General features: G+C 44.0%; 2 protein-coding genes across 9 annotated transcripts; one reads left to right on the forward strand and one right to left on the reverse strand.

Moving 5' to 3' along the window:
• The first annotated feature begins 1,610 nt into the window (after positions 1-1,610).
• SNRNP48 (small nuclear ribonucleoprotein U11/U12 subunit 48) lies at positions 1,611-9,828 on the forward strand. 2 transcript variants are annotated; one of them, XM_051798805.1, is made up of 9 exons: positions 1,611-1,787; positions 1,875-1,988; positions 2,087-2,147; positions 2,667-2,741; positions 5,379-5,567; positions 6,463-6,584; positions 7,028-7,143; positions 8,446-8,607; positions 9,545-9,828. In XM_051798805.1, the coding sequence occupies exons 1-9, from the start codon at positions 1,749-1,751 to the stop codon at positions 9,582-9,584; spliced, it is 918 nt and encodes a 305-aa protein (XP_051654765.1). In that variant the 5' UTR covers positions 1,611-1,748; the 3' UTR covers positions 9,585-9,828. The 2 variants fall into 2 exon arrangements, with proteins under 2 accessions (XP_051654765.1, XP_051654764.1); XM_051798804.1 differs by having other exon boundaries at positions 1,693-1,787; positions 8,443-8,607.
• ROPN1L (rhophilin associated tail protein 1 like) lies at positions 7,191-20,981 on the reverse strand. Of its 7 annotated transcripts, none has more exons than XM_051798812.1 (7): positions 20,119-20,300; positions 19,469-19,506; positions 18,369-18,526; positions 16,287-16,410; positions 15,974-16,135; positions 13,424-13,599; positions 7,191-7,299 (listed from the first exon to the last, which is right to left on the reverse strand). In XM_051798812.1, the coding sequence occupies exons 3-7, from the start codon at positions 18,497-18,499 to the stop codon at positions 7,272-7,274; spliced, it is 621 nt and encodes a 206-aa protein (XP_051654772.1). In that variant the 5' UTR covers positions 18,500-18,526; positions 19,469-19,506; positions 20,119-20,300; the 3' UTR covers positions 7,191-7,271. The 7 variants fall into 7 exon arrangements, with proteins under 7 accessions (XP_051654772.1, XP_051654771.1, XP_051654770.1 ...); XM_051798811.1 differs by lacking the exon at positions 7,191-7,299 and adding an exon at positions 11,417-11,539; XM_051798808.1 differs by lacking the exons at positions 7,191-7,299; positions 20,119-20,300 and adding exons at positions 12,645-12,824; positions 20,763-20,981.
• Between the last annotated feature and the right edge of the window lie 2,202 nt (positions 20,982-23,183).

Genomic DNA, 23,183 nt, shown 5'->3' on the forward strand with positions numbered 1-23,183 from the left:
AACAGTATTTTCCAGTTAAGATAATCAGAACAATTTTGCAGAGCTGTTCTTATTACTCTTTTGATAAAATATGCTAATGTTAGCAAGGGTACCCCAGTAGGGCAAACATGCTGCAAGGGCAGCTGGGAAGTCTTCACTACAAGCATCCTCTATCATGTGAAGTTAAAGATCCTCAGGAAGACATAGCTAGAGACAGCGAATCTCTCAAAGGGCTAAAATCCCAACTCAGTCTCAAATTCACTGTACTGGAGAGAAAGGGCTGTAATCTGCTAAAGAAAGCAGATGTACAGAGTCATTCTGGCAGTTACATCTGTCATGATGCCTCTCCCTCACCCTGCCTTGATAGACCCACTCTTCCTTCTAGGCATATGTGCTTTGCTCACAGACGACAAAAATAGGCAAGCACAAACGTCAATCATGCGAAATTTATTCCTTAAGATAGTCCTTCTTTCAGCTTCCTACGTTACAGTTTTATTGAGTCCTAATGCTCCCTCAGCCTCTAGGGAAAATGCTCTCAGAATTACAGCCAAGTAATGGGCAGGGTCCCTGGGGTCTGCAGCAGCCACGCAGCTCCCCCACACCAACACCACCCCAGTGCTCCACAAAGGGAGAAACACATCCTGGTTCTGCACTGCACAGCCTGCTCCTTAGGGATGCCCTCACGTAGCCTGAGGCAGGAGGCTGCTGGAGGAGCCTCCGTCTAGCACCGCATTCTGTCGTGTTGCAGGAGGGACTCGGGCATCAGGGGGCTCGATGGCGTCGGGAGGGGCCAATGCTCCTCCTGCCCCGCCGCTATCCCAGAGGGGCAGCGCTCTGGGTGCTCTGGGGCGCCCAAGTGGGCACGACCGGCGCTCGGGAGAGAAAACCTTGCTAAAGCCGGGGTGCGCGTCAGGCCTGGGTGTCGTGAAAAGAAACCCGGCTGCCCCTGCTGCCCCTCGGAGGGGGGCCGAGGCCCCGGAGCGCCATTTCGGGGGGCCGAGCGCGGCTCCCCCCGGGCCCCGGTGCGCCCTCCCGCCGGCGTGTCGTCCCGGTGCCAGCGCACACACCTCTCCTGCGTTTTATTCCAGCAGGGAGAGTGGGGGTAACCTACGGAAGGCTGGCTCACCGATCATCCAGACTTTACGTTATTTATAAATTTTTAAAACAAACAGACGCATCAGCACTCACTGGTTGCAAATTACGTAACTTTTCTACTAGTTACCAATCAACCCCCACTTTGCGAGTTACATCTCTCGCTTCCCGTGCCAATTAGTCTGCGGGCGCAGATTTTCCCTCCGTTTGAGTCTGGGGTCCGTTCTGAGCACATAGTCAGCGAGCCGGCGGCCGCGATCGCCCACTGCCGGAATTGCCATTCCCACACTTCCTGCTCAGTCCTGCTGGCTTCGCTCCTGGTGGTCCATACAGCCCATCCACCTTGGGATGGTCTTCCCTCTTCCTTAAAACAAAAGACTAGCCAAGCATACGATGCTCACAATGCAACTGCTTAATCATAACTGTTCAGCTACTAGCTACTGAATAACAATTTGTTACCGAATAACAATAACAAAACAAAAAATAAAACCCCTGTTCAAATCTTGAGGGGCCCGGGCTCCTCCGCCCCGGCTCTTCCTCGGGCTTCCCGCCGCCACCCCGCGACAGCGAAAAGCAGCTCCCCGGCTCCCCGCCCCCTGTACCAGGAGCGCCCTCGGCGAACGTAGCGCCCGCTCCGCCCCCGCCGCGGTCACGGGGCCGCCCCGCCCGGCGCAGCGATGGCGGCGCCCAGCGCCCTCTGGCTCGGGGGAGATTCCGTAAGGCGGCGGGGGCGCGGCGTGGGTCAGCGAGGGGTGGCGGTGCGGGACTGACCTGACCAGGGCTGACCTGTGTCCCGTCGGCAGGTGGAGTGGGTGCTGTGTCCCTACGACGCCCATCACCGCGTCCCCCGCGCGTCGCTGGAGAGGCACGCGGCGTCCTGCCGGCTCCGCAAGATGGGATACTCCGCCGAGGAGGAGGTGGGAGCCCGGCTTGGGAAGGCGGACGCGGGGCTGGCGCTGCTGCCCTGGAGTGCCGCCTGCCCGGCTGGCCTTGACCGAGCCCTTTGGTCCCGCAGGCCGAGATGTACGACTCCAGCTTTTTCTACGAAAACGCGAAGGTTCCCACCGTCGCCATGGGTGAGCGCCCGCGGGGGCTTCGCCTGGCGGGGCGTCACGCACAGCTAGGGGAGAGGGGGGATCCTGGGAGGGCAATGAGCATGAGGGACCAGGGAAACCCCATGGGGCAGAGGCCCTCACGGTAGCACATCCCGCTGCCTTGTCTGCTGAAAGCTCTCCAAGGTCTCCTGAAAACCCTGAGTGTTCCCATCACTAGGTTTATTTTCTCAAATTGTAATTTGTTATTTGCCTTAATTTATCCTTTTTATGCTTCTATCACTGTGTAATTCTACTCCATGTCCCTGTAGTCCAGAAATGCTTCTTTTTTTCCCCTTTTTTTTCTCTCCTCATTTCAAATATGGAATACACTAAAATTGTATTTTTAATTCAGATATTCCCTTATACGTCAGTAAAACTATGATATTCTGTACTGTACCATAGCTCTCGTGATAGAGGTTATGGGGAAGAAAGACTGACGTGATCCAAGTACTGAAGAACTTGATGTAAAAGTTCTATGATTTTTTTTTTCTCTGCTTGCAGATAAAGATCTACAGTTTCACATTGTTAAGCAGGCTAGAGCTCAAAGTGCCAAGGAAGGCACAGGCTACAGTGAAGGTAAGTAGTAAGCAGGTACTGAGACAATGAGAGCTGCTCTTGTGTCCCTCCTTGCAGCTTACATCATTCCACTATGAACTGCTGTGAGGAATTTCATTTTATTTAATTTTAATACTCCTTCCCTTGTACACCTTGGAGCATAACTGCTTTCTATACTTGGGCACCTAGATAAAGAGAATTTGAGTCTGTTCTGCTCACACCTCTAGCTATCTTCAGGACTGTAAAATCAACGCTGCAAAATTCAGGAGTTTCTTAAAGGATTAGTCCTTTGCTCCCATCCCACTACTTACACTTTACTTTCTGCCTGCCTTTCCTTCTGTTCCTTGTGGCCCAAACTCTTTTAATGGTGTCTTCAGCCTTGTTCTTCATGTAACATTTTGTTTATGGATTAATTGGTAGATGTGAGCCGTGTGGGCTTGTCCACAGATCTGACTGCTCCTCAGATCAAAAAGCAAACAACATGTGTATTACTATGTTGGACTGTTTCAAGACTGTCCTAAGAAGTTGTATAAGAACTACACTGACACATCTGCAAATGTGATGTTGTCCTTTGCCACCTCTCCAGGCTCATTAGTTCCTTTATGTTTTATTTTTTGGTGGGTTTTGTGACCAGCCTGGGGACCAGTTTAAGGCTGAGAGAGTCTTCAAGAGTTCAGACCAAGACAAAGTAGAGAAGTAAGGCTGTCTACAGAAACTGTGGAGCTGCAGTGTATGGTTGAGAAATTACTGCAACACCTGAAAGATACAGCATTTACTCTCTGTAGACTTTAGTTTGTTAAGCATATATGTGCAGAAGGAAAAGTGCATTTGTTCAACTTTCTTGGCAGTGAAATACAGCAGCGCTTGCTCAGGCATAGTTTTTCATCTTGTCTTCGTTTCTCTGGCATAGCAAATGGAGGCTTAATGGACAGTTGCTTGGGAAGGAGCTTTCATGGTATGGGCACTGTATTTGGAGTATGCCAGGTGCATTTCCTCTGGAGGGAAATGGTAGCTCATTAATTTGACACAAGCGCATCATAGGCCCTCTATAAAGTAGTTCATTGCAAAGATACACCAGTGAGCCACTAGATGCCAGTGTTCGCTGTCCAGTTTTCCCTGCAAGCTTGCCTTTCTCCAAGAGTAATGCTAAAACTGTATTGGGTTGGTTTTCATTGTGGTATCTTGATGCGCTATAAGATTCCTGACTTGGAATTGTTTGCTCAATTTAAAGTCTTTGGCAATGAAAACAAATTAAAATAATTTTTTATTGTAAATTTCCTTTTGACTACCTGGATCAAAGAAAGTAATTATCTTTCTTTGGTTTGTTTTTTTTTTTTTTAATTCTAACCCTAATTAGAATATTAGCATAGCTATATTGTAGAACAGGAAAACTAGTCCTAATCAAAAGTCATGAAATTCTTGTAAAATCACAAGCATGTAACTATTGGGGCATTTTTATGGACTTCCATGACTCTGTAAGAACAGTGCATTTTGAGAACAGAATTCTAGTTTTTTGTGTTTAAATCCATTTTTTCATATTAGAACAGTTTTGGTTTAGGCTCCAAGTATAGTAATGATGAAATCTTGTATTTTAGGTTTGTTTGTAGAGTTATTGTGGCTCCTCTTCGTCTTCTTTGGTGTCTTTAGTGAAAGCAGGATGTGAAAGATTGCCCAGCTTTCCTTAAGACCTGAATAATGTAGAGAAGCACTAGCTTTGCTGTTGTAAAAGCTCCTGCAAACATCCTGTCTTATGTGTTGGCTCTTTCTGTCTGCCTGGAGGTTACGGGATTGTACCTTGCAGGGAGAAAGTTGTGTTGTGGGGAACAGGATTATGGAGGTCAGTCAGTGGTCGCTGGAAATTTGAATGTTTTCAAATATAATGCTTTTTTGCAGGCAATATCCTAGAATATTGCACCCTGTATCTTTAGGGAAGTCACTTTGCTGCTGTTGCAACGGATTAAGAATGGATTTATTTGTTTGGAGGGATATGTGTTTTAACTGGGGAATGGGAAAAGTGAGTACTGGGCTGATCATTCAGGGAAAGAGGAGTGTGCAGGCAGTGCATTTGTTTCCATAACTTTAAAGTTAGGTATCTGAACCAATCTGGAGCACTTTGAAAGTGCCTTTGTTGCCCTTTTAGCTAAAATCCCTGGGACAGTCTATTATAAAAGCTCTGTAGAGAAGTGTGAATGAGACTGATTTGCACAGTGGTCAGTTATCTAGTCTCCTAGAACCTTTCATCCTTGTTGTCAGAACAGGTATTTTGCAGCTAGTACTTTACACAACATTTTAGGAGTAAAATAAGCCCACAAGTTAGAGCTGCGGCCTCCCGTGCTTTAGCTTGTAAGCCAAGAGCTGGGACAATGCAGAGTATCAATTTGATCTGATCTACTATGATTCCTTTATGGTATATGTATGTGTCTAAGCAATCAAGAGGGGTTATAAAGCTTGTGTGGGCCTTGGGAGAGATTTGGGCCTCTCTTTTTCCTTTGAGCAATTTTGTATCCTTTCCAATTAAGAAGGTTGAAATTTCTTACAGATACATAGGGGAAGGATGAAAACAGCATGGGTGATCACAGCGTTGTTTGTTGAGCTTCTCAGTGTTTTCCTGTATAATTATGCTATTTTACTAATAAGAGCTCTCTGTTCAACCTCCAGGATCTTACTCATTGCTGCCTGTAGAAGTTCCTCAGAATCACAAGCGGTTTACCTGTGACCTCACTCAAGCTGATCGCCTCGCTCTTTATGATTATGTTGTTGAGGAAACAAAGAAACAGAGGTCTAGATCCCAAATAGTGGAAAATGATAGTGATCTCTTTGTGGATTTAGCAGCGAAAATCACCCAAGGTTTGAAGAACAATCTGTTGTTGAATTTATGACTTTCAGATTGTCTAGTTAGATGAGTTTTGTTGAAAGCCAAACAAAATTGGCTGTGCTGTTTTTCTTGTGGAAAGCATACTGTTCTTAAAAGCCACAGCAAAGACTTGGCATCAGAAAACACTAGTTTGGTGTCCTTTATGATATTTTCCTTCTGGGAAAGCCTCATTTCTCTCCTCTTGGCATACATGTCTCTCAGTGGATGGATCTTCTGTCCTTGCTGCAACAGACTTTGGGTCGTTTAATGTTGCCAACTTACTGTGCAGCTCAGAACAGTATTTGCTATAAGAGATGATGAGATTAAAGATCACTTAAGAGTAAAAGCTGAATGGGAAAGGTTGGCGGTCATCCAAGTGGAGCTCTTGAGCACTATGCAAATAGATGTATTGGACCGAGGCCTCTCATCCCTGTTGAGTTATGCCAGTTCGTAACAACCTATGCGGCATAAGCATCTATGTCACTTTGTGGGCCCTGCTGTGCCTGGGAGGTAGGAGACAGTGCTTGTCCTCTACACGGGTAAATGTTTTTCAGAGTCTGGCTTCTGCAGTCTTTGGCTTTTATTGTAATACTGGGTTGGAAAACATGACCCTTATTTAGTAGGTGTTTGACCAAATTGCAAGCCCATTATACTGGTTTGGATCACGGTTAGGAGACTGAGATCACGTAACAGTATTTGCTTGGTGGCTTTTTAGTCATGTAAACAGCTAGCATGAAGGTTGGAGAGGAAGCTTGTGCTAAATTCACAATAGTTACTAAATGCTGGAGAAACTTCAGAAAGAACACAATATATTTTATATTCTTGAAAGTATCAGACCTGCTAAGGTCCTGCTAATGACCATTTGTTTTACTTCCAATTTTTTGCTAGATGATAGTCAGAAAGGTCCAAAGTCCCATCTTGAAATTCTGGCTGAAATGCGAGATTACAAAAGGCGGCGGCAGTCATACAGGGCTAAGAATGTTCATATAACAAAGAAGTCTTACACTGAGGTGAGATCTGAAAATAAAGGCTTTTTTGCACAAAAGTGCTTATTATATATCAGCATAAACAATTATGTACTCTTTTAAAGACAAAGAATATGTGTCTCTCTCCACTTCTTGTACACTGCTTTATTGTTGTTGCAAATATAGAGGAATATTTTTGGATTTTGGTTTGCTGCAGCAAGCTACAAATAACAGGAGCATTCCTAACTGCCAAGTTTTGAATGTGAAAATGCCAGAAGATATAGTTGACTATTATAAAATGGTGCTATTTAAATTTATACAGAAACATGTTTCTACAAATAAGACTTTCCATTCAGACATTTGACATATAGGGTTTGGGGAAGATTTTTGGGTGTTGGTTTTTTTTTTTGAGATGTTCACTTTCTGTCTAGTTGCTAGTTGAGGCCACTACCGTGACATGTTTGTTTTTAATGTATCTTAATCTCCAGGTGATTCGGGATGTGATTGGTGTGCATATGGAAGAACTCAGCAATCAGTGGCAGGAGGAGAACAGGTTGGATAATGCAGAGATATGTGAAGGAGGGAAGTTGAAATCTTCAGGAAGGTATGCCACAGCTGACAGATTCTTCGGGCATGTCAGCAGACTGAAGCCTGTAATTTTGTCTTATCACCTTCTTCTAATAGCACATACCAGCCTTGTCTGAGACACACACAGTTTATTTTATACTAAGTCTAGTAAGTCTTGCTTGAGAAACTCTGCCTGGAGGAAGGATGGGGAAAAATTAATAAGTATTTTTCTTTCAGGGGTAAGTAGGTAAGTTGCAGGTGATTCAGGTGAACAGGTGGAGCTGGGAAATGAATAATGCTCCCTCTGTATTCAAGTGTGTATATATGTAGTAGGTGGGTACAGAAGGCAAAACGCTTGCAACAAACGTGGGTAGAGCCCTTCCCAAATATTCGTTTGCGAAGCCTAGCTATGATGATGATGGGTACAGAAGGACACTTGGAAATAAAAGTACACAATTTCTTCCCTTTCCACACCACATGACAGGAAATGCTGTGGTAGATATATTATACCTCAGAATAAAGGTTTCCATAACATACTAAATATGAGGAGCCTTTACAGTTCTTATCACTGTGAATGCTGCTGTGCTAACTGGGAGAGTTTTATCTATTCGTATTTCTTCCTGTGTCAAGCAACACTGTACACTCTTCAAAACATTTGTCAGTGAAATAAAAATGAAATTACGGCCTAGTGATAGCATATTTGTTTGTGCCTCTTCAGCAGATCTTTGAGATGAGAATGTTTTTGAAACAAACTAAAAGGTGACACTGTTTCCAGCATTAAAATGAAGGTTAATGGGTGGCCAGAGCACTGGAGCAGGCTGCCCAGGGAAGTTATGGAGTCTTCTTCTCTGGAGACACTCAAAACCCACCTAGATGTGTTCCTGCATAACTTGCTCTAGCTGACCCTGCCTTGGCAGGGCGGTTGGACTGGATGATCTCCAGAGGTCCCTTCCAACGCTAATGATACTGTGACTCTCTAAAATTGGGCCTGCTGGGTTCTCCAGCTGTAGGTAGCAGCTTAAGGCAGATAGTTGAATAGTTCAGGATTTAAAGCAAAACAGAGTGAACCCCTTCAACTGCCTTGTTTCATAAGACTGAGGGGCAGTGTTTGTAAGAAAATACCTGAATTAAATCACGTGCTGAGATGTGGACATATAAAAGCATAGACTTAGGGCTTCTTTTGGGAGGTATGGTATTTCCAAGGGAGAGAGAGAGGCTTAATAAAAGATATGTCCTCTGTCTTACATCGTTGGTATTACATATTACAAAACTGGTACTGAAACCAAAAGCAACTCTGAAATTATTTTATTGACTACAATTGATAACCCTTTTTCAGAAGGGAAGACAGGCGGTCAGCTTCAGTGGACTCACGGCAATCTGGGGAAAGCAGCAAGGATACTGAATGCACAAGACACAGGAGAGACACCAGCAGGAGTCCAAGTAAACGAAGAAGGAGTCGCGAAAGAGGCAAAGACAGAGACTCTCGGAGAAAAAGAGAGAGGTGAGCATAAATAGGGACAGCTGACTCCTGCTTCTGAATCAGGCAGCCACAACCACTGTCTGTGAGAATTTCGTGCAGAGAACAAGAATATCTAGTCCAGTAAACAAGCTAGGTTAACCTCATGTGCCATATGTCAAGTCAGTGCATGAGGCTACTAACACTAAACAAAACATGCTGTGAGACCACAAACTGTGATCCAGACTTCAGAATCTGAAATCTCACATCTGAAAGGTGGCACTTCCAACAGCGTGTTGCAGGACTAATACACTGCTGTAACAGACTATTTTACTCCATCAACATGGTTAAATGGGACAGTATGTCCCTCATCCACAGCTAAGTGTGCTTGTCATGTCTAATGCTAATTTCTGCTCTAGTTTGCACTGGAACTTAATAAGTAGGATTATTTGTTTCACTAATATGCATACACATACAAACACAGTGAGTTGACTAGCTTTTCTACGGTAGATGCTTCAAAACTGCTGTTGCTCTTCAGTATTTCTGCACATATTTTTAAGCAAAAGAAAACAAATCTAGGCCAAACCTTCTGATACCATCAACAAGGATATATTTACATCTACAGGACTGTAGGTGTATAGGACCTGTGTTTAAGCAAAGACTTGGGCTGTTGTGCAGAAGAAATGCTGCATGTACGGGTAAATGCTTTTAGATAAGTGCATGGATGGCTATGATTGCTTCTATCAAAGCTGCCTTCATTACACTGTGATGTCGTTCATCCTAAACTAACTGCCTCTCTGCACTGCATGACAAGGCTTTGATTAAAGCAACATGGGAAATAAACTGTCTTAAAGTAGCTTACTTTCTTTCATTAGCAGAGGACATGACTACATTTAATGAGAGCTTACCATTTTACAAGTTGGTTTTTTTCCCCTTCAGACTGAGTCTAACAGCCCCCACAATGTTTGCGTTTTTGTTTCAGGGATGAAGACAAGTATCACAGGCATAAAAGAAGAAAGTAGAAACAAGAACCTGATTATTGTGTTTGTCAGCTGTTCAAAAAATTACTTGCACAAGAACTGTTGCTACTGCTGTTGTGCTGAGGACAGTAACGCTGTGTCCATGATACTGGTATTGCATCATAGCTGTGCTTTGAGACAAAAAAGTGTTAAGGTTTGCCAGAGTGGAAGCAGTATATAGAGCAGAAATTGTGTAAATCTGTAACATTCCCGCATCTTTTAATAAATTATATTGACTTTTCATGTATTTGAGTTTAGTCTGACAAGACTGAAAAATAAAATCTGTGAGAGGCCGTACTAATTGGCCTTCCTGCCCCATAGTGGATACAGAACAGAGGTAATCCCTGGAGTCCAGGATCAGTTACAAACAGAAAAATGGATGAAGAGAGCTCCCCTCCTACCTAACACTCTGGGAACACTGTTCCAGACAGACAGTACTTACGCCTAATTACAGCATGTACCAGAGGGCATATTTCAGAGTTCTTCAACAGGCTAAAACATCTTCAACTGCAGCTAGTGGTAAACTGACAATAACATGAAAGTTACTGTTCCCAAGCTCATACTCAAAGAAATTTTGGATCAATGTCATCTGGCAAAGATGATGAGAATATGGCTCTCCACAGAAACTAGTGGGGAGGCAGCAAGGACACTTGAAATATTGCTGAGTACCATATTCAAACACCAGGGGCATATCCATTTCCTTCCAGCAGTAACTAGGAGGTGTTCCCATCCTGTGGACTCTACAAATGGTAGTGATAGAAGCTGATAAAACAGACTTAAGCCATGCATACATATATTAACATATATATTAAGGATGTGTAGTTCTGTTAATTCCTCACACACTCTACTTCAGCAAGGTCAGTCACAAGGAGCCAAGCTTCTTGCCTCAAGGAAGTCAGCAACTATAAAAAACAAGCTTGCAGATCCATCTTTCCTACAATTTTTTTTCTGTTTGATCGAGGTGCCGGGAGAGGGCAGTCCCTGTGCTCCTGGTTTTGGCCTTCTCAATCAAAAGGAATCTCTCTGGTTTTATTGTAGCCACTAATATCCTGTTTCATACCTCAGCTGTTTCTGCAATTAAGTGTAATTATCTGTCACTAAATACATGGTCTAGTTCTGATGGATTTAGGCTTCTATACAGCAGTTCAACTCAAAACCAAACAACCCTGTGTCAGGCATTCCTTGCCCTACATGACAAATGCAGTAGCTTTTCATGTTAGAAAACAGTACATATTCTAAAACAGATTCTTAATTAGACAAGTTCATCTAAGAATGAAAAAAGATATCTAAGTTCTGAAAGGGTCCTAATTAGAGGGAAAACAATACGGAACAATTGCAGATCTTGAGGTGGTTTTGTTTAGCAGCTCAGCCATGGGGTTCTCATTAAGTTCTCTTTCAGTAGGGCTTGGTAAAACAGTTTATTTAAATAAAGGCTGTTCAGGCAAACAAGGTAGTCAAAAAAACAGCTGTGTTTATGTAAGGGTCAAAGTCAGTGCTACCAGAAGCATAATGAGAAACACTTCAATTATAACTGTCCAGTCTTCTCTAAATTTAATTCTTGTATTTTACTTCTTTTCTTACAATCGCTTACAAACTATTGGTAGGAAGATCCGTAACAAAATAACTTTTGCTCAGTATAAGCAGGTAAGTGAAAGGATAGTCCCTAGGTGTAGGCATCAGTATTTGAGAGGCAGGAGAACAGTATAACCATGTATTCAATTAACATCCCCTCTGGGGCCATTTCAAGAGTGGGACAAAGAAAAGGAAATGCGAGAGAAGAGGATTGTGTTGTACTGAAATGTGCAAATTATGGTACTTTGAACACAAATTATTTTCTTGAACTTATTTATTCCTTTTTTCTTCCCTCTCACCTCGTACTGAACAGTAGGGTTGATTAATAAAATATGAAGGTCGGTGGCAGAAAGTGTCTGATCAGCACCATGCCAGATTGTTTGTCCCTGGAAAGGAATAAACCAAATGTTTTAGAATGGCACTTTAACATGGTAAATCCTAGCGTGTTGGACAAGATACAATTTAGGGTTATATGAATTGCAAACAAAAGTGGTGTGATTAAAAAGTGGTTCTTACTAAAAATTGTCAGTCTGGTAACTAATGATGAAACAGGTCATTTGTACAGCTCGTGTTTCGGAGCTCCCATGTACTTGGAGCTGATAGCAATCTTAAGTGTACTGGGTTTGTGTGGCAAGGGGGTTTTTGGGGGAGGTGGAGGCAGGAACTACAGTGGTGGCTTCTGTGAGCTTCTGACAGAGACTTCTCCCTTGTTCGAGCCAATGCCAGCTGGCTTCAAGATGGACCTGCTACTGGCCACGGCTGAGCTCAGCAGCAACGGTGGTAGTGCATCTGGGGGAACGTGTTTAAGAAGGGGAGGAAAAAAACTGCAACTGCAGCTGGAGAAGAGAGGAGTGGGAATATGCGAGAGCAACAGCCCTGCAGACACCAAGGCCAGTGAGGAAGGAGGAGAAGGAGGTGGTCCAGGCACTGGAGCAGAGATTCCCCTGCAGCCCGTGGCTCAGATCATGGAGAGGCAACTGTCCCTGCAGCCCATGGAGGTCCGTGGGGGAGCAGACATCCACCTGCTGCCCATAGAGGACACACTAGAGCAGGTGGATGCCTGAGGGAGACTGTGACCCCATGGGAAGCTCACACTGGAGTGGGCTCCTGGCAGGATCTGTGTCGCCATGGAGAAAAGAGCCCACACTGCAGAAGGTTTGCCAAACTTGTGCCCCATGAGGGACCCACACTACAGCAGCCTGTTCCTGAAGGACTGCACCCCATGCTCTATGCTAGAGCAGTTTGTGAAGACTTGCATCCCATGGGAAGGATTCAAGTTGGAGAAGTTCCTGGAGGACTGTCTCCCATGGGAGGACCCCACACTGGAGCAGGGGAGGTGTGTGAGAAGTCCTCCCTCTGAGGAGTAAGGAACAGAGACAATGTGTAATGAACTGACCACAGTCCCCATTCTCCATCCCTCTATGCCACTGAAGTGCTGGGTGGGAGAGAAAATTGGGAGTGAATTTGAGGAAGAAGAAGGGAAGGATTGGGGGAAGGTGTTTTAAGATTCATTTTTATTTCTTATTATCCTGCTCCAATTTGATTGGTAATAAATGAAACTGAATTCTCCAAGTTGAGTCTGTTTTGCCTGTGACAATAACTGGTGAGTGATGTCTCCTTGCCTGTACCTTGACCCAGAAGCCTTCCATATATTTTCTCTTCTCTGTCCAGCTGAGGAGGGGAATGACAAAGCAGCTTTGGAGGGCAGCTGGCATTCATCCAGGGTCAGCCCACCAGGCACAGAAAGACCAGTTCCAGACAGACAGTAGGAAGAGTAAGCGTCTGTACGCAAACATGCTACGTAGGCAGCACTTGGAGGACAAGCCTGCTATGGATCTTTTAAATCAGTTAAAGTGCATTTTGTGTGACCCATGTGTGACTATGGATAAAATAAGAGAACTGCCAATCTCTCTCTCTCTGGTTTATGACCTATATTAAATCAAAACAGCAGCCCATAAGATGCTGCTGGTTCCAGAACCAGTAATATACAGCTGATAAATGCCTGTATCTAATTGCATCCTACAGGGAAAATTATACCACCAGACATCGACTTCAGTATTTCAGAGAAAGATGGATAAATAACAATTTATCTTTTAACAGTTCAAACAATGAAGCTGACAAAAAATAACTATGTACACTTTTGATATAATCTTGTCATCATGGCTATGCCATGTCTGTCTGAAGACAGAGTATTCACCTGAAATTAAAGGTTTATGGAGAACCCAGAGGTGACCAATACATTAAAATTCCATGCACAGATTTCTACTTACGCTTCTTCTTTAATTTTGTGGAGGAATGCTTCAGTTTCATCCTCTGGTATCTCTCCGTCAATACTGGCCAAATACAAATAAAGGAACGAGAATGTTTCAAAGGGAATGGGAGCTGCTCCACCTTCTGGCTCGCTTGTTAAGATTTCGCAGGCATGTTTCATTGAACTCAGTAAGGACTGCAGGGGGTTAAGTCAAGAAACCAGAGGAGAAGTATCAGAGCCATGAACATCCTTTGCATACTACGACAAAATCCACACTGTTAGCCACTAAAAGTGAAGGTAAATGAGATGAAGGTGTTATCATCATTTATCTATCTTTAAACCCCAAAGTTACACTCCAGTTCAGGTCCAACGGTAGAAACAATAATGAAGTTCTACTAGAGACAGTAGCAAAAAATACCAGAATCCTGTGATGTTTAAAGATTGCATGGGGTAATATGATCCCTATCTCCAACATGGCCAAATTGCTCTGTTCTGCTACTGTGACAGCTTGAACATCACTATATCTAGTGATAGACATATGAGTGTATATGTGTATATTTATTCTCTCAATGGTTCTAAACGAATTTTCAGCAGCAGTTAAGACAGATAAATCTACAAACCCCAGAAAATGAACATGGGTTTGGTGATTTTTATTCTGACACTATATTATATAATTTTTAGATAATATTTTAGCTGATATTTACTGTTTCCTCTATCTGCATGCAAGTTCTATCTTAGTAGAAAAAACATTGAGGCAAAAAGAATTTAAAGAACATTTCAGTTCAGTCAAAGGGCAATAACATCCTAGTCACCTTAAAAAACCCCATGCCACAAATTATTTTCCAAATATACTTTGAAAAAATCCTTTATTTAATATGGTGTTGATAATCCAGTGCCCTCTACATGCTGAGCTATATGGGGAAAAATGTGGAAAAATTAAGCACCAAGTTACATTCAGTCAAAGACTGGTTGGATGCCATTAAAGAAAGAAATACACAAACAAATGCGCACACTAAACCAAAAAAAAACACCAAAAAACCCCCTCAAAACCACTCAGGCCTTTTTTAGCACAAGTGTTAATATTTTTTGCTGTAACATTTTCAAAACTCACCCTTACCTTTTCAATTACAAGCAAGCAATGACTACGTAAAAAGACAGTATTTTCTAACACTAGACTAGCAATACCTAAAATAAATGCAATATCTGTTTAAGATCTAGAACACAGGCCAGAGAAGTGCAATTTTATAATCCTTTAACAGTTTTACTTAATGTATTTCATCCCCTGGGAGGCCTCTCTGTGGAAGGAGAGGCAGCTGCCTCTATGATGGCAGAGTTTACCTTCTGCATTTTGCTACCTCTCTACTGCCCTTCCTGCCATTGTGTCTCTCTCTCACAACACAGCAGAATTATTCACATCCATTTTGGCACCCCTGAAAGCCTATATAACAGGCTACCTGTGTGGTCATTTCCTCAAGGCTGTAAAAACACATCGGTGGTTAGTTTATAAAAAGATACTTCAAACTGGTGCTCTCAAGAAGTTCACACTTGTCTAATCTTGTATTTCAGCTGAGACTCTGTTCAACTATGACAACAATTTACAGCTGTGAGAAGTGAATTTAAATTTCTTGTGTGCGTCTTCCTCTGTGGTTTAGGAAAATGAAATCTAGGTTTCGTTATATAGTACTGAAATCAAATAGTTCACTTAATATCCGAAAGAATGATGACATGGATGTAAGTTTAGTCTGTCTAGCTCCATCAGAATGATGCTTCCATTACTCCATTTTTTTTGGTTGGTTGGTTGCTTTTTTTTAGGTAAGTAATGTTGCTGTTACTATTTTTAAATGAAGAAAAGAGCCCAAATTACAAGATCATGTCAGGAAGGAGATTGGAATGAAGAAATACACAGTTGAAACAAGTAAATATAAATAGATATATACACACACAATTGCGTTGCCAGGCCAGGTCAACATTCAGGGTTTCCAGATATTGCAACAATCTCAAAATATTATTTTGTATGTATTTTCTTTTTAATACCTCTTCTTCCATACTGTAGAAATCACTAAAATATTATAGTTAATAAGATCAGCTTAGTGCATTTTATAGTCTTCCATTCTGTTGAAATTCTCTACTGAGATATTATTCCTGACATTAAAAGAACTAAATGTAAATTTAGTAACATTAACTGCTGTTGTGAAAATTTAATTGACTACACAATCAATTAAAAGTTGGTGCTTTAATTTCTCCCTCCAGTTCTCCTCTGTGGACATTTACACTGATGCCATCAGCATCATTCCTCTATCGTCCTCTCTGTCATGGTACAAGCTCTCTGCAGACATTCTTGCTCTTCTACTGCCATCCCAGTCAACTGAGGACTTAGCCATCTTTCTGTTTAAGCTCCCCCAATTAAAATCTGACAGTGAACAGAAGTAAACATGCAAGCCACTTTGCCAGCTGCTGCAACAGCAATCACCATTTTCCAAATCCATTTGCAGTAATTGTTCTATGACCTTATATATGATCACAGACAACCATCTGTGTTTAGATACAAGAGCTCCTGTTGTGAACATACCCCACCGAGCACGCTGCACCCAAGTGCCAGAATCTTCATCCATTCCACCTCCTCGCCAAAATTGTCCAGTTGCAGGATAGATTTCAGCTGCTCTTCTGGCAAACATAAGTGCTTCCATTTTTCCTTTAGCTCTGTAACAGTTACCGTGCCTTTGGGAGAAAGCTTTAAACGAAATCATGGTACCACAGTAAGAACTCTGAAAACCAGAATGAACCAAAGAACAGAGTAGTTCCCCAAAATACATCAAACACTTGAAGGTCACTCTACCCAACCATCTCCAACACATCAGCATTTGATAAAGGCCAGTTTCTACCTTTTTGTGCAAGACTTTGAGGAGTCCAGGAGTCAAACCACCTTCTATTTCCCCTGTTGCTGAAGGAATTTCAATCCTCTCCTTCACAGGAAGGGGCTCCCCCTTTGACAAGGCTGAAAAATACCTGAGTGAATGGGAAGAGCAACACACCTCAATGCCAAAGGCCATTAAGGCCATTACAAACTGCACAGAAGTAAATGCTCTTACAGGTCAGTGAAAGAACCCACAGGCTCCTGAGCAGGAGCAGCAGCACTCAGCAAGCTGCCCACACACATACAATTCCCATCTCCCCATGCTCAGATAGCATCTTTCTTTCTAGCAGAAACCACAATCTTTAGACTTTACATGCTCCTTTTTATGACATTCTAATAATTCTTAAGACATTGAACTTATTTTGTGCTCGATACACTCAGTTCTTCTTGGCAAAGGCAGAGAGTGATTTATGAATATCACAGTGCACTTCCAAACAAAATGCAGGCTTTTCCCATTTGATTGAGGAGCACTTGACTGCTCATCTGTTTAACATTCCCCTCAAACATTACCCAAAATGCTGCAACTCTCTCATCAATATTTCTACTATTTCTGTCCACTCCAAAATAAAATTTAGGAATAGAGTAGAAGGGGCATTAGATGCACATTCTTTTGATTATAAGGCTGACACATCCTCAACAGGAACCACCTCTGCTATAACTGGCCAGCAATCTGAACTGTGCAAGGAAAACTCAGTTTTCATTCAGGTAGTGATGGATCTAATTTAGGAGTTTCTCCACTCATCCTGCCTCATCTGCCGTGGTCACCCACCAGGCTACTCCATGCTGTGCAAATACTTGCCAAAATGCACAGCAAGCAGCACTGCATTGGTGTGACTGGGTAGAAATAGATGCATGGTATGTACGTAGATACAACACCTGGGCTACTTTTCAGCCTGATCCATTTCCCCATCTGATTATTCACAAGGACAAGCCTACAACACTGGCAGCACATGTGAACCCACAGCCTTGCTCTGCCTTGTGTGGCTCCCAGGCACAGATCTTGCTCTGCTCACCAGAGAGGTAGGTGCGTGATCAGCAGCAGCTGCCTACTCCTCTGTGGGGGCTCCTCTCTAGGCAGAGGCTGGGGTCTGGCTGGTGGTGTGGCCATGGCAGCCCCACACTGCCCCTTCTCTCACCAGCTCCATGTCCCAGCAAGCTCCAACTACCTGGTGACTGCTGCTTCTGACACAGCTGGGACAAGCTCAGTGCACATCCATCACCCAGAGGTACGCTGCACCCCCCCTCCATCATGTTCCTAAGAAATGTCATGCCATTTTAAGATTGTCCCAATGCCTTTCTCTGACACTGGAGCTGTAGCAATTCACCTTCAGATTCTTTCATTTTTTTATGGACAAGCCAGAACCCAGTCTGGCTTTGTTAATAGCCTCCCCTCCATCATGTACAGAGTATAGATGTTTTCCAATCCCCCCAGCTGAGAACATCTCACAGATACCTTTCAAGAGCTTGCCCACACAAACCATAGGACAGGAAAAAATTATAGTGGGCAGATGAGGTAAAAGAAAAAAAAAATAGAAGTTAAAGAAGAAACATTTAAACTTAATCAACATTTTAGTGAGAGATTTATTACATGGATTATCATTTAAAAGTTGCAACTTTTCAGGTACTTTTACCAGAAAAGAAAAGAAGAAACCTAACAAGCTTAAGAATTAGAAGGTTATTTTCTAGGTTGCCTTTAAATTCCAAGAATTAAATCCCACATGAGAGGAAAAAAACCAAACCAAATTAAAAAGGTTTGGTCTTTCAGATGGAAAAAGTAATAACAAAAACAAATTAAGATGCATTTTCTTGGATAGAAATCAAACTATTCCAGGAATAAGCCAATCCTAAGCCTCAAGGAAGCAGAAAATAAATCAAGTACTACACTATTTTTTAAAAGGCTCTCCTACCACATTAATACAAAGCAGCGTGTATGGAATATACATGTTGATGTAATATTCAAAGTCAGCTCCACTGTACAGTAAACAGGAGCAGTGAGATTCTGTGGGTGCCCATGTACAGCTCCCTATTGTTCTTTGAACATCATACTTACGCAGCTGCCCACTGCAGAACATCACGAGGTTGAGTCCTAATAGCAGCTTTAGTAAATTGCTTCAGAATGTCAGGTAGCTCTGGGGGGATTTTGATCTGCTGAGCACAAAACATGGTTTCTGGAAGAGGCATGGTCGGTTTCTGTTCAGTCACAAGGACCTGAAAGAAATAAAACAGCAGTTCACAGATACAGAACGTGAATGAAAAGCTGTGTGTGCACTTGTGGGTGAACAGTGCTCATCCCCAAACTGCCTCCTGTCCTACCTGACAGCTGGGGCTACTGGAGAGGTGACAGACTTTGAAGGGCCTGCGTCTGTCAGAGGAGCACCACACTTCTCTAAAATACTTTAATTTGGTGGCAACACCAAGTAAAACACTGGAGCTTGGACACCAACCACAGCTCTGGATGAGGAGAACTACTAATTTAACGAGTATCTTTAGGCAGTTTTAAACGGATTTTTCTCCTCAAACCTACCACAATACAAATTTGTAGAACAGGCAGTGCAGACAAGTCACATCACACATGCCAGTGTGAAAGCTAGCTATGCTGACAACTCACTACTGCGCACCGAGGAGAATTTTGTCATTTTTGTACAGAAGCCAGAGTATGCAGATGACCAAGTTTCTACTGCGTTTATGTATTCCAAAAATGTTGTAGCAAAAAGTTACTAATTTGTGCTCCTGGTAGACTTCACACAAAAAAAATACAGCAATGAACAAAACATTCACGTGTGCTGCAACCACACACTGCACTTTGCTCATACAGTTCTACAGGTATGTTTGTCTCATTCAGGATGTGACTCATTTGTTGCAAGGAATTCTGTCGCCCAGGATCCAAAAGAAGGGAAAGAGATAGGTTATTGTGTGATACTTCTCCCATTGAAATGGGGCACATTTGGTGGGAAATCTGAGTACCCTCCTCATCATTTCGAGAACAAACTATACCCTATTTAAGTTGATTTGGCAACAAGAACTGAAAACATATCGGTTATTTGCAGAGGAGAAGAGCAATGAAAGCAACAGCATCGAGAAAGGAATCAACATAACAGCATCCTCTATCCCTTTACATTATTTTAATTTTTAAGATAAAAATAAGACTACCTGGCATGTGGCTTTCTCTCCCTATCATGTGAATTTTCCTGCATTGGAAAAAAAATTAAAAGTCACTGATGGAGGAATGGGACTGCTGTGACCCAAGGCTCCTTTGAGGATCAAACCATACTTAGAACTTTATTTCTGGAGAAATGCAGACAGAGCACAGCATCTTCACCACTCCAACGCAGCAAATTTGTACCAGGGATAGACTTCAGAGAGTGCATTTAATTACCTTATTGGTCACACACATTCAGTAATGACTCAAAACCACAGTTCTAACCAAGGAATTGAAGCTGAACGCAAAAATTTGAGGATTTCAGGATAACAGAAAAAACTAGAGGAAGGAATACATGTGCATGTGTATGCCCCCTTGGGAAACAGTAAAATAAAAGAGTAAAAACAAAATCGGGGGAAAAAAAGGAAGCAAAGAAAAGCAAGAGCTGCTTTTCTACAGTAAGCCATTAATCATAGTGTCTCACAGAAGGGTTGAGGTCAGCAGGGAGTTCTTAGAGGTTACCTGGTCAGACCCCCTGCTCAAGTTGGGCCACCTATGAACAGACTGCCAAGAACCATGTCCAGGTGGGTTTGGAACATGTCTAAGGATGGAGACTCCACACCTCCCTGGGCAACCTGTGCCAGCGCTCAGTCATCCTTACAGTGAAAAAGGGTTTTTTGATGTTCAGAGGGAACCTCCTGTACATATACACACAGCCAGGTCAGGCAGCCTCTGCACCCCTTCACCATCAGTGCACGGCAGGGGTTACTCATGCTAAACACAAAGCTCAGCTCATGTCTTTCACCCCCTATTAGCTCTTATTTTCTAATGTTTTTTCCTTTCACGCACTCAAAATCAGCCCCAGGAGTTCAAGGCCGACAAGCAGCCCCAAGCAGGCCGGCCCGGCCGCGCCGCGGGGCCCGCCGCCCCCCAGCCCCGAGCTGTGGGGAGGGAGCGCCGGAGGAGGCGTTCGGAGAGCGCCGGGAGCCCAACCCCGCCCCGGGCACCGCCGCGGCGATGGCGGCCCCGGCCGAGCCGTCCGGGACGGCTCCCCCCGCCCCGCCGGTGCTGCCCCGGGGCTCGGGGGAGGCCCGGGCACGGCCCCTCACCTGCCCCGCTCCGCGGCCCCGCTGCCCGGGCAACGCGGGGGGAGCGGCCGGGGCGGGCGGGAGGCCGGGGAGCTGAGCGGGGGAAGGCGGGCGCTGGGCGGGGAGAGAGGGTTGGTGCCTCCGCGGTTTAAAGTGCAAGAGCATCCCCTGTTTTGTTCAAACTTGTGAAAAGACGCGAGACATGGATGATGTCTGCCTTTAGCAAATTCGCAGATGACACCGAGTTGGGTCGGAGTGTTGATCTGCTGGAGGGTAGGAAGGGTCTGCAGAGGGACCTGGGCAGGCTGGATCAGTGGGCCAAGAACAATGACCAGTGACCAAGTGCCGGGTCCTACGCTTCGGCCACAAAAACCCCGTGCAGTGCTACGGGCTGGGGTGGGGGCACAGTGACTGGAAAGCTGCCCAGCAGAAAAGGACGTGGAGGTGCTGGTCAACAGCGACTGAACTCAAGGCAGCAGTGTGCCCAGGTGGCCAAGAAGGCCAGTGGCATCCTGGCCTGTATCAGAAATAGTATGGCCAGCAGGACCGAGGAAGTGATTCTTCCCCTGTACTCAGCACTGGTTAGGCCACACCTTGAATACTGTGTTCAGTTCTGGGCCCTCAATTCAGAAGTCTGGAGTGCATGTCCTAGGAGGAGTGGTTGAGGGAGCTGGGGTTGTTTAGCCTGGGGTGACATTACTGCTCCCTAAAAACTACCCAAAACGGGGTTGTAGCCAGGTGGGGGTTGGTCTCTTCTCCCAGGCAACCAGTGACAGGATGAGAGGACATTGTCTTAAAGCTGTGCGGGGGGACGTTCAGGTTGGACATTAGGAAGAATTTCTTCAGAGAAATGGTGATTAGATGTTGGAATGGGCTGCCCAGGGAGGTGGTGGAGTCACCATCCCTGGAGGTGTTTAAGGAAAGACTGGACGTGGCACTTAGTGCCATGGTCTAGTTGGCAGGGTAGTGTTTGGTCATAGGTTGGACTCAATGATATCAGAGGCCTTTTCCAACCTAATTGATTCTGTGAACACCATAGTACCGCATCACTGGCAGAGCCCATAGTGGGATGGCTGGTCCCTGGGTGCCTGGGCTCCCTGCAGCCCACTAATCCCTGCATGCCCCATGGCCATGAGGATGCACTGCCAGGTGAGCAGAGTTAGGGTGGCATGTCCATCCTGCCTTTAGCACTTTTAAACTTCTTTTCCCAGCTTGGATGAGATGTGAACAAATGCTGAATGCTGAATGAGCTGAAAAGTAGACATAGAGCAACGTATCCCCTAAAATTCCCGTTACTTGCAGTAGCTGCTACTTTCAAGGGCAGCTCAGCCACAAGCAACCTCTGCTGGGCAGCCGCCATGATCCTGAACATTCCAGACAGCAGGACCACAGAAGGTCTGCCACCATGGAGAGCAGCATGTCCAGTGCCAGCTGCTTCTCAGCACCCACTGCTCCAAATATGGCCCCACAAGGCAGCATGGGTTCTACCACCACTTCAGAACTCCAAGGATTCAGTGCCCTCTCTGCCTCCAAGTCTTAGTTGCCAGCTACGAGACCTATTTCCTCTGCACAAAAAGACAGCACCGGAGATAACCTGAATGGCATCCTCTGTAAAGACACTAGTGCATCTCTTGGTTATAAAGCAGTGCCCCTCCTGTTCCTTCTAACGTGGGCTGTAAGTAGCACGAGCACTCAAATTAACTTGGTAATAGGATTATTCGCTTCAGAAAGCCTTCAGAAGCCATTGCTCCAAAGAGACTTGGGTGCTCTGTGCTTGAAACAGGCCAAACAGTTACTGCAGAAGCACACAATCTTATTTGGAGCAAGCCCTTTTTAATCCACATTATGTCCCTGCTGATGAACATGTAAGGCCATGCAGGACAAAGAAAAACATGCAGCAAACATTATCCTGCAGGAGTTTACAGAGTGGAATTAAATTAAGATCATTTCACAATGCAGTTTTTCAAAGGTGTCTAGGGATAACAGATAAACAGCAAAAATTTCATATTCTCTGTCATCTGCAGTTCTTGGACACACTTGGAACTATCCCAAAAATGCTCAAAAAGTAAATGTCATATCCTCAGTTCTTCCAGTGATTTGGTCCAGTGCAGTGAAATCATGCATAAAGCTGCCATACTGTATTATGGGAAACAGTAGCATGTAGGTGGAATTTTTCCTGTGAGTATTTAAAGAAAAACTCTGTATTTTTCAAACATGTTATTTTATATGAATTGCAAACCAGTGGAAAAAGCCAAAGGCTAAAACTTCCATATAAAAGTGAAAAATAACTGGAAAATAGGTTACCAATTAATCACATGCTGCTCCAGAACATGCTTAATCTATAAAGGCATGGCCAAATTAATCTTTGTATAAATGCTTACATGTAACAAAAATTAACAAGACACACTGCATCAAGTAATAAGCAAAACTCTAGGCAATACAGTCCTTGCTCTTTGCAGAAAGAGGAGCATGGGCACTGCTCTCCTTTATTTTTTGACCCCAACCATCATATATTTAACTACAGGGGGAGGATGGATGGGATGGAACAGGATGGTATGGAGGGGACTGCAAAAAAACCCTGGAGGTACATGAGTTATGACCATCCTTACCATGCAGCCTCCTGACTTATAAGCAGTAC

This window comes from Manacus candei, unplaced genomic scaffold (assembly GCF_025592945.1).
Source record: "Manacus candei isolate 608988 ecotype Guabito, Panama unplaced genomic scaffold, ASM2559294v1 h1tg000049l, whole genome shotgun sequence".
NCBI lineage: Eukaryota > Metazoa > Chordata > Aves > Passeriformes > Pipridae > Manacus > Manacus candei.

What these genes read in the sequence shown, in the direction of transcription:
- SNRNP48 (XM_051798804.1), top strand. Translation starts at nt 1,749, where the DNA reads ATGGCGGCGCCCAGCGCCCTCTGGCTCGGGGGAGATTCC. An exon ending in GGTTCCCACCGTCGCCATGG is followed by an intron (nt 2,148 to 2,666) that starts GTGAGCGCCCGC and finishes CTCTGCTTGCAG; the next exon opens with ATAAAGATCTACAGTTTCAC. An exon ending in AGCAGCGAAAATCACCCAAG is followed by an intron (nt 5,568 to 6,462) that starts GTTTGAAGAACA and finishes ATTTTTTGCTAG; the next exon opens with ATGATAGTCAGAAAGGTCCA.
- ROPN1L (XM_051798810.1), bottom strand. Translation starts at nt 18,499, where the DNA reads ATGCCTCTTCCAGAAACCATGTTTTGTGCTCAGCAGATCAAAATCCCC. An exon ending in GTTCTGCAGTGGGCAGCTGC is followed by an intron (nt 16,411 to 18,368) that starts GTAAGTATGATG and finishes CCATTCACTCAG; the next exon opens with GTATTTTTCAGCCTTGTCAA. An exon ending in GGTGCAGCGTGCTCGGTGGG is followed by an intron (nt 13,600 to 15,973) that starts GTATGTTCACAA and finishes AACCCCCTGCAG; the next exon opens with TCCTTACTGAGTTCAATGAA.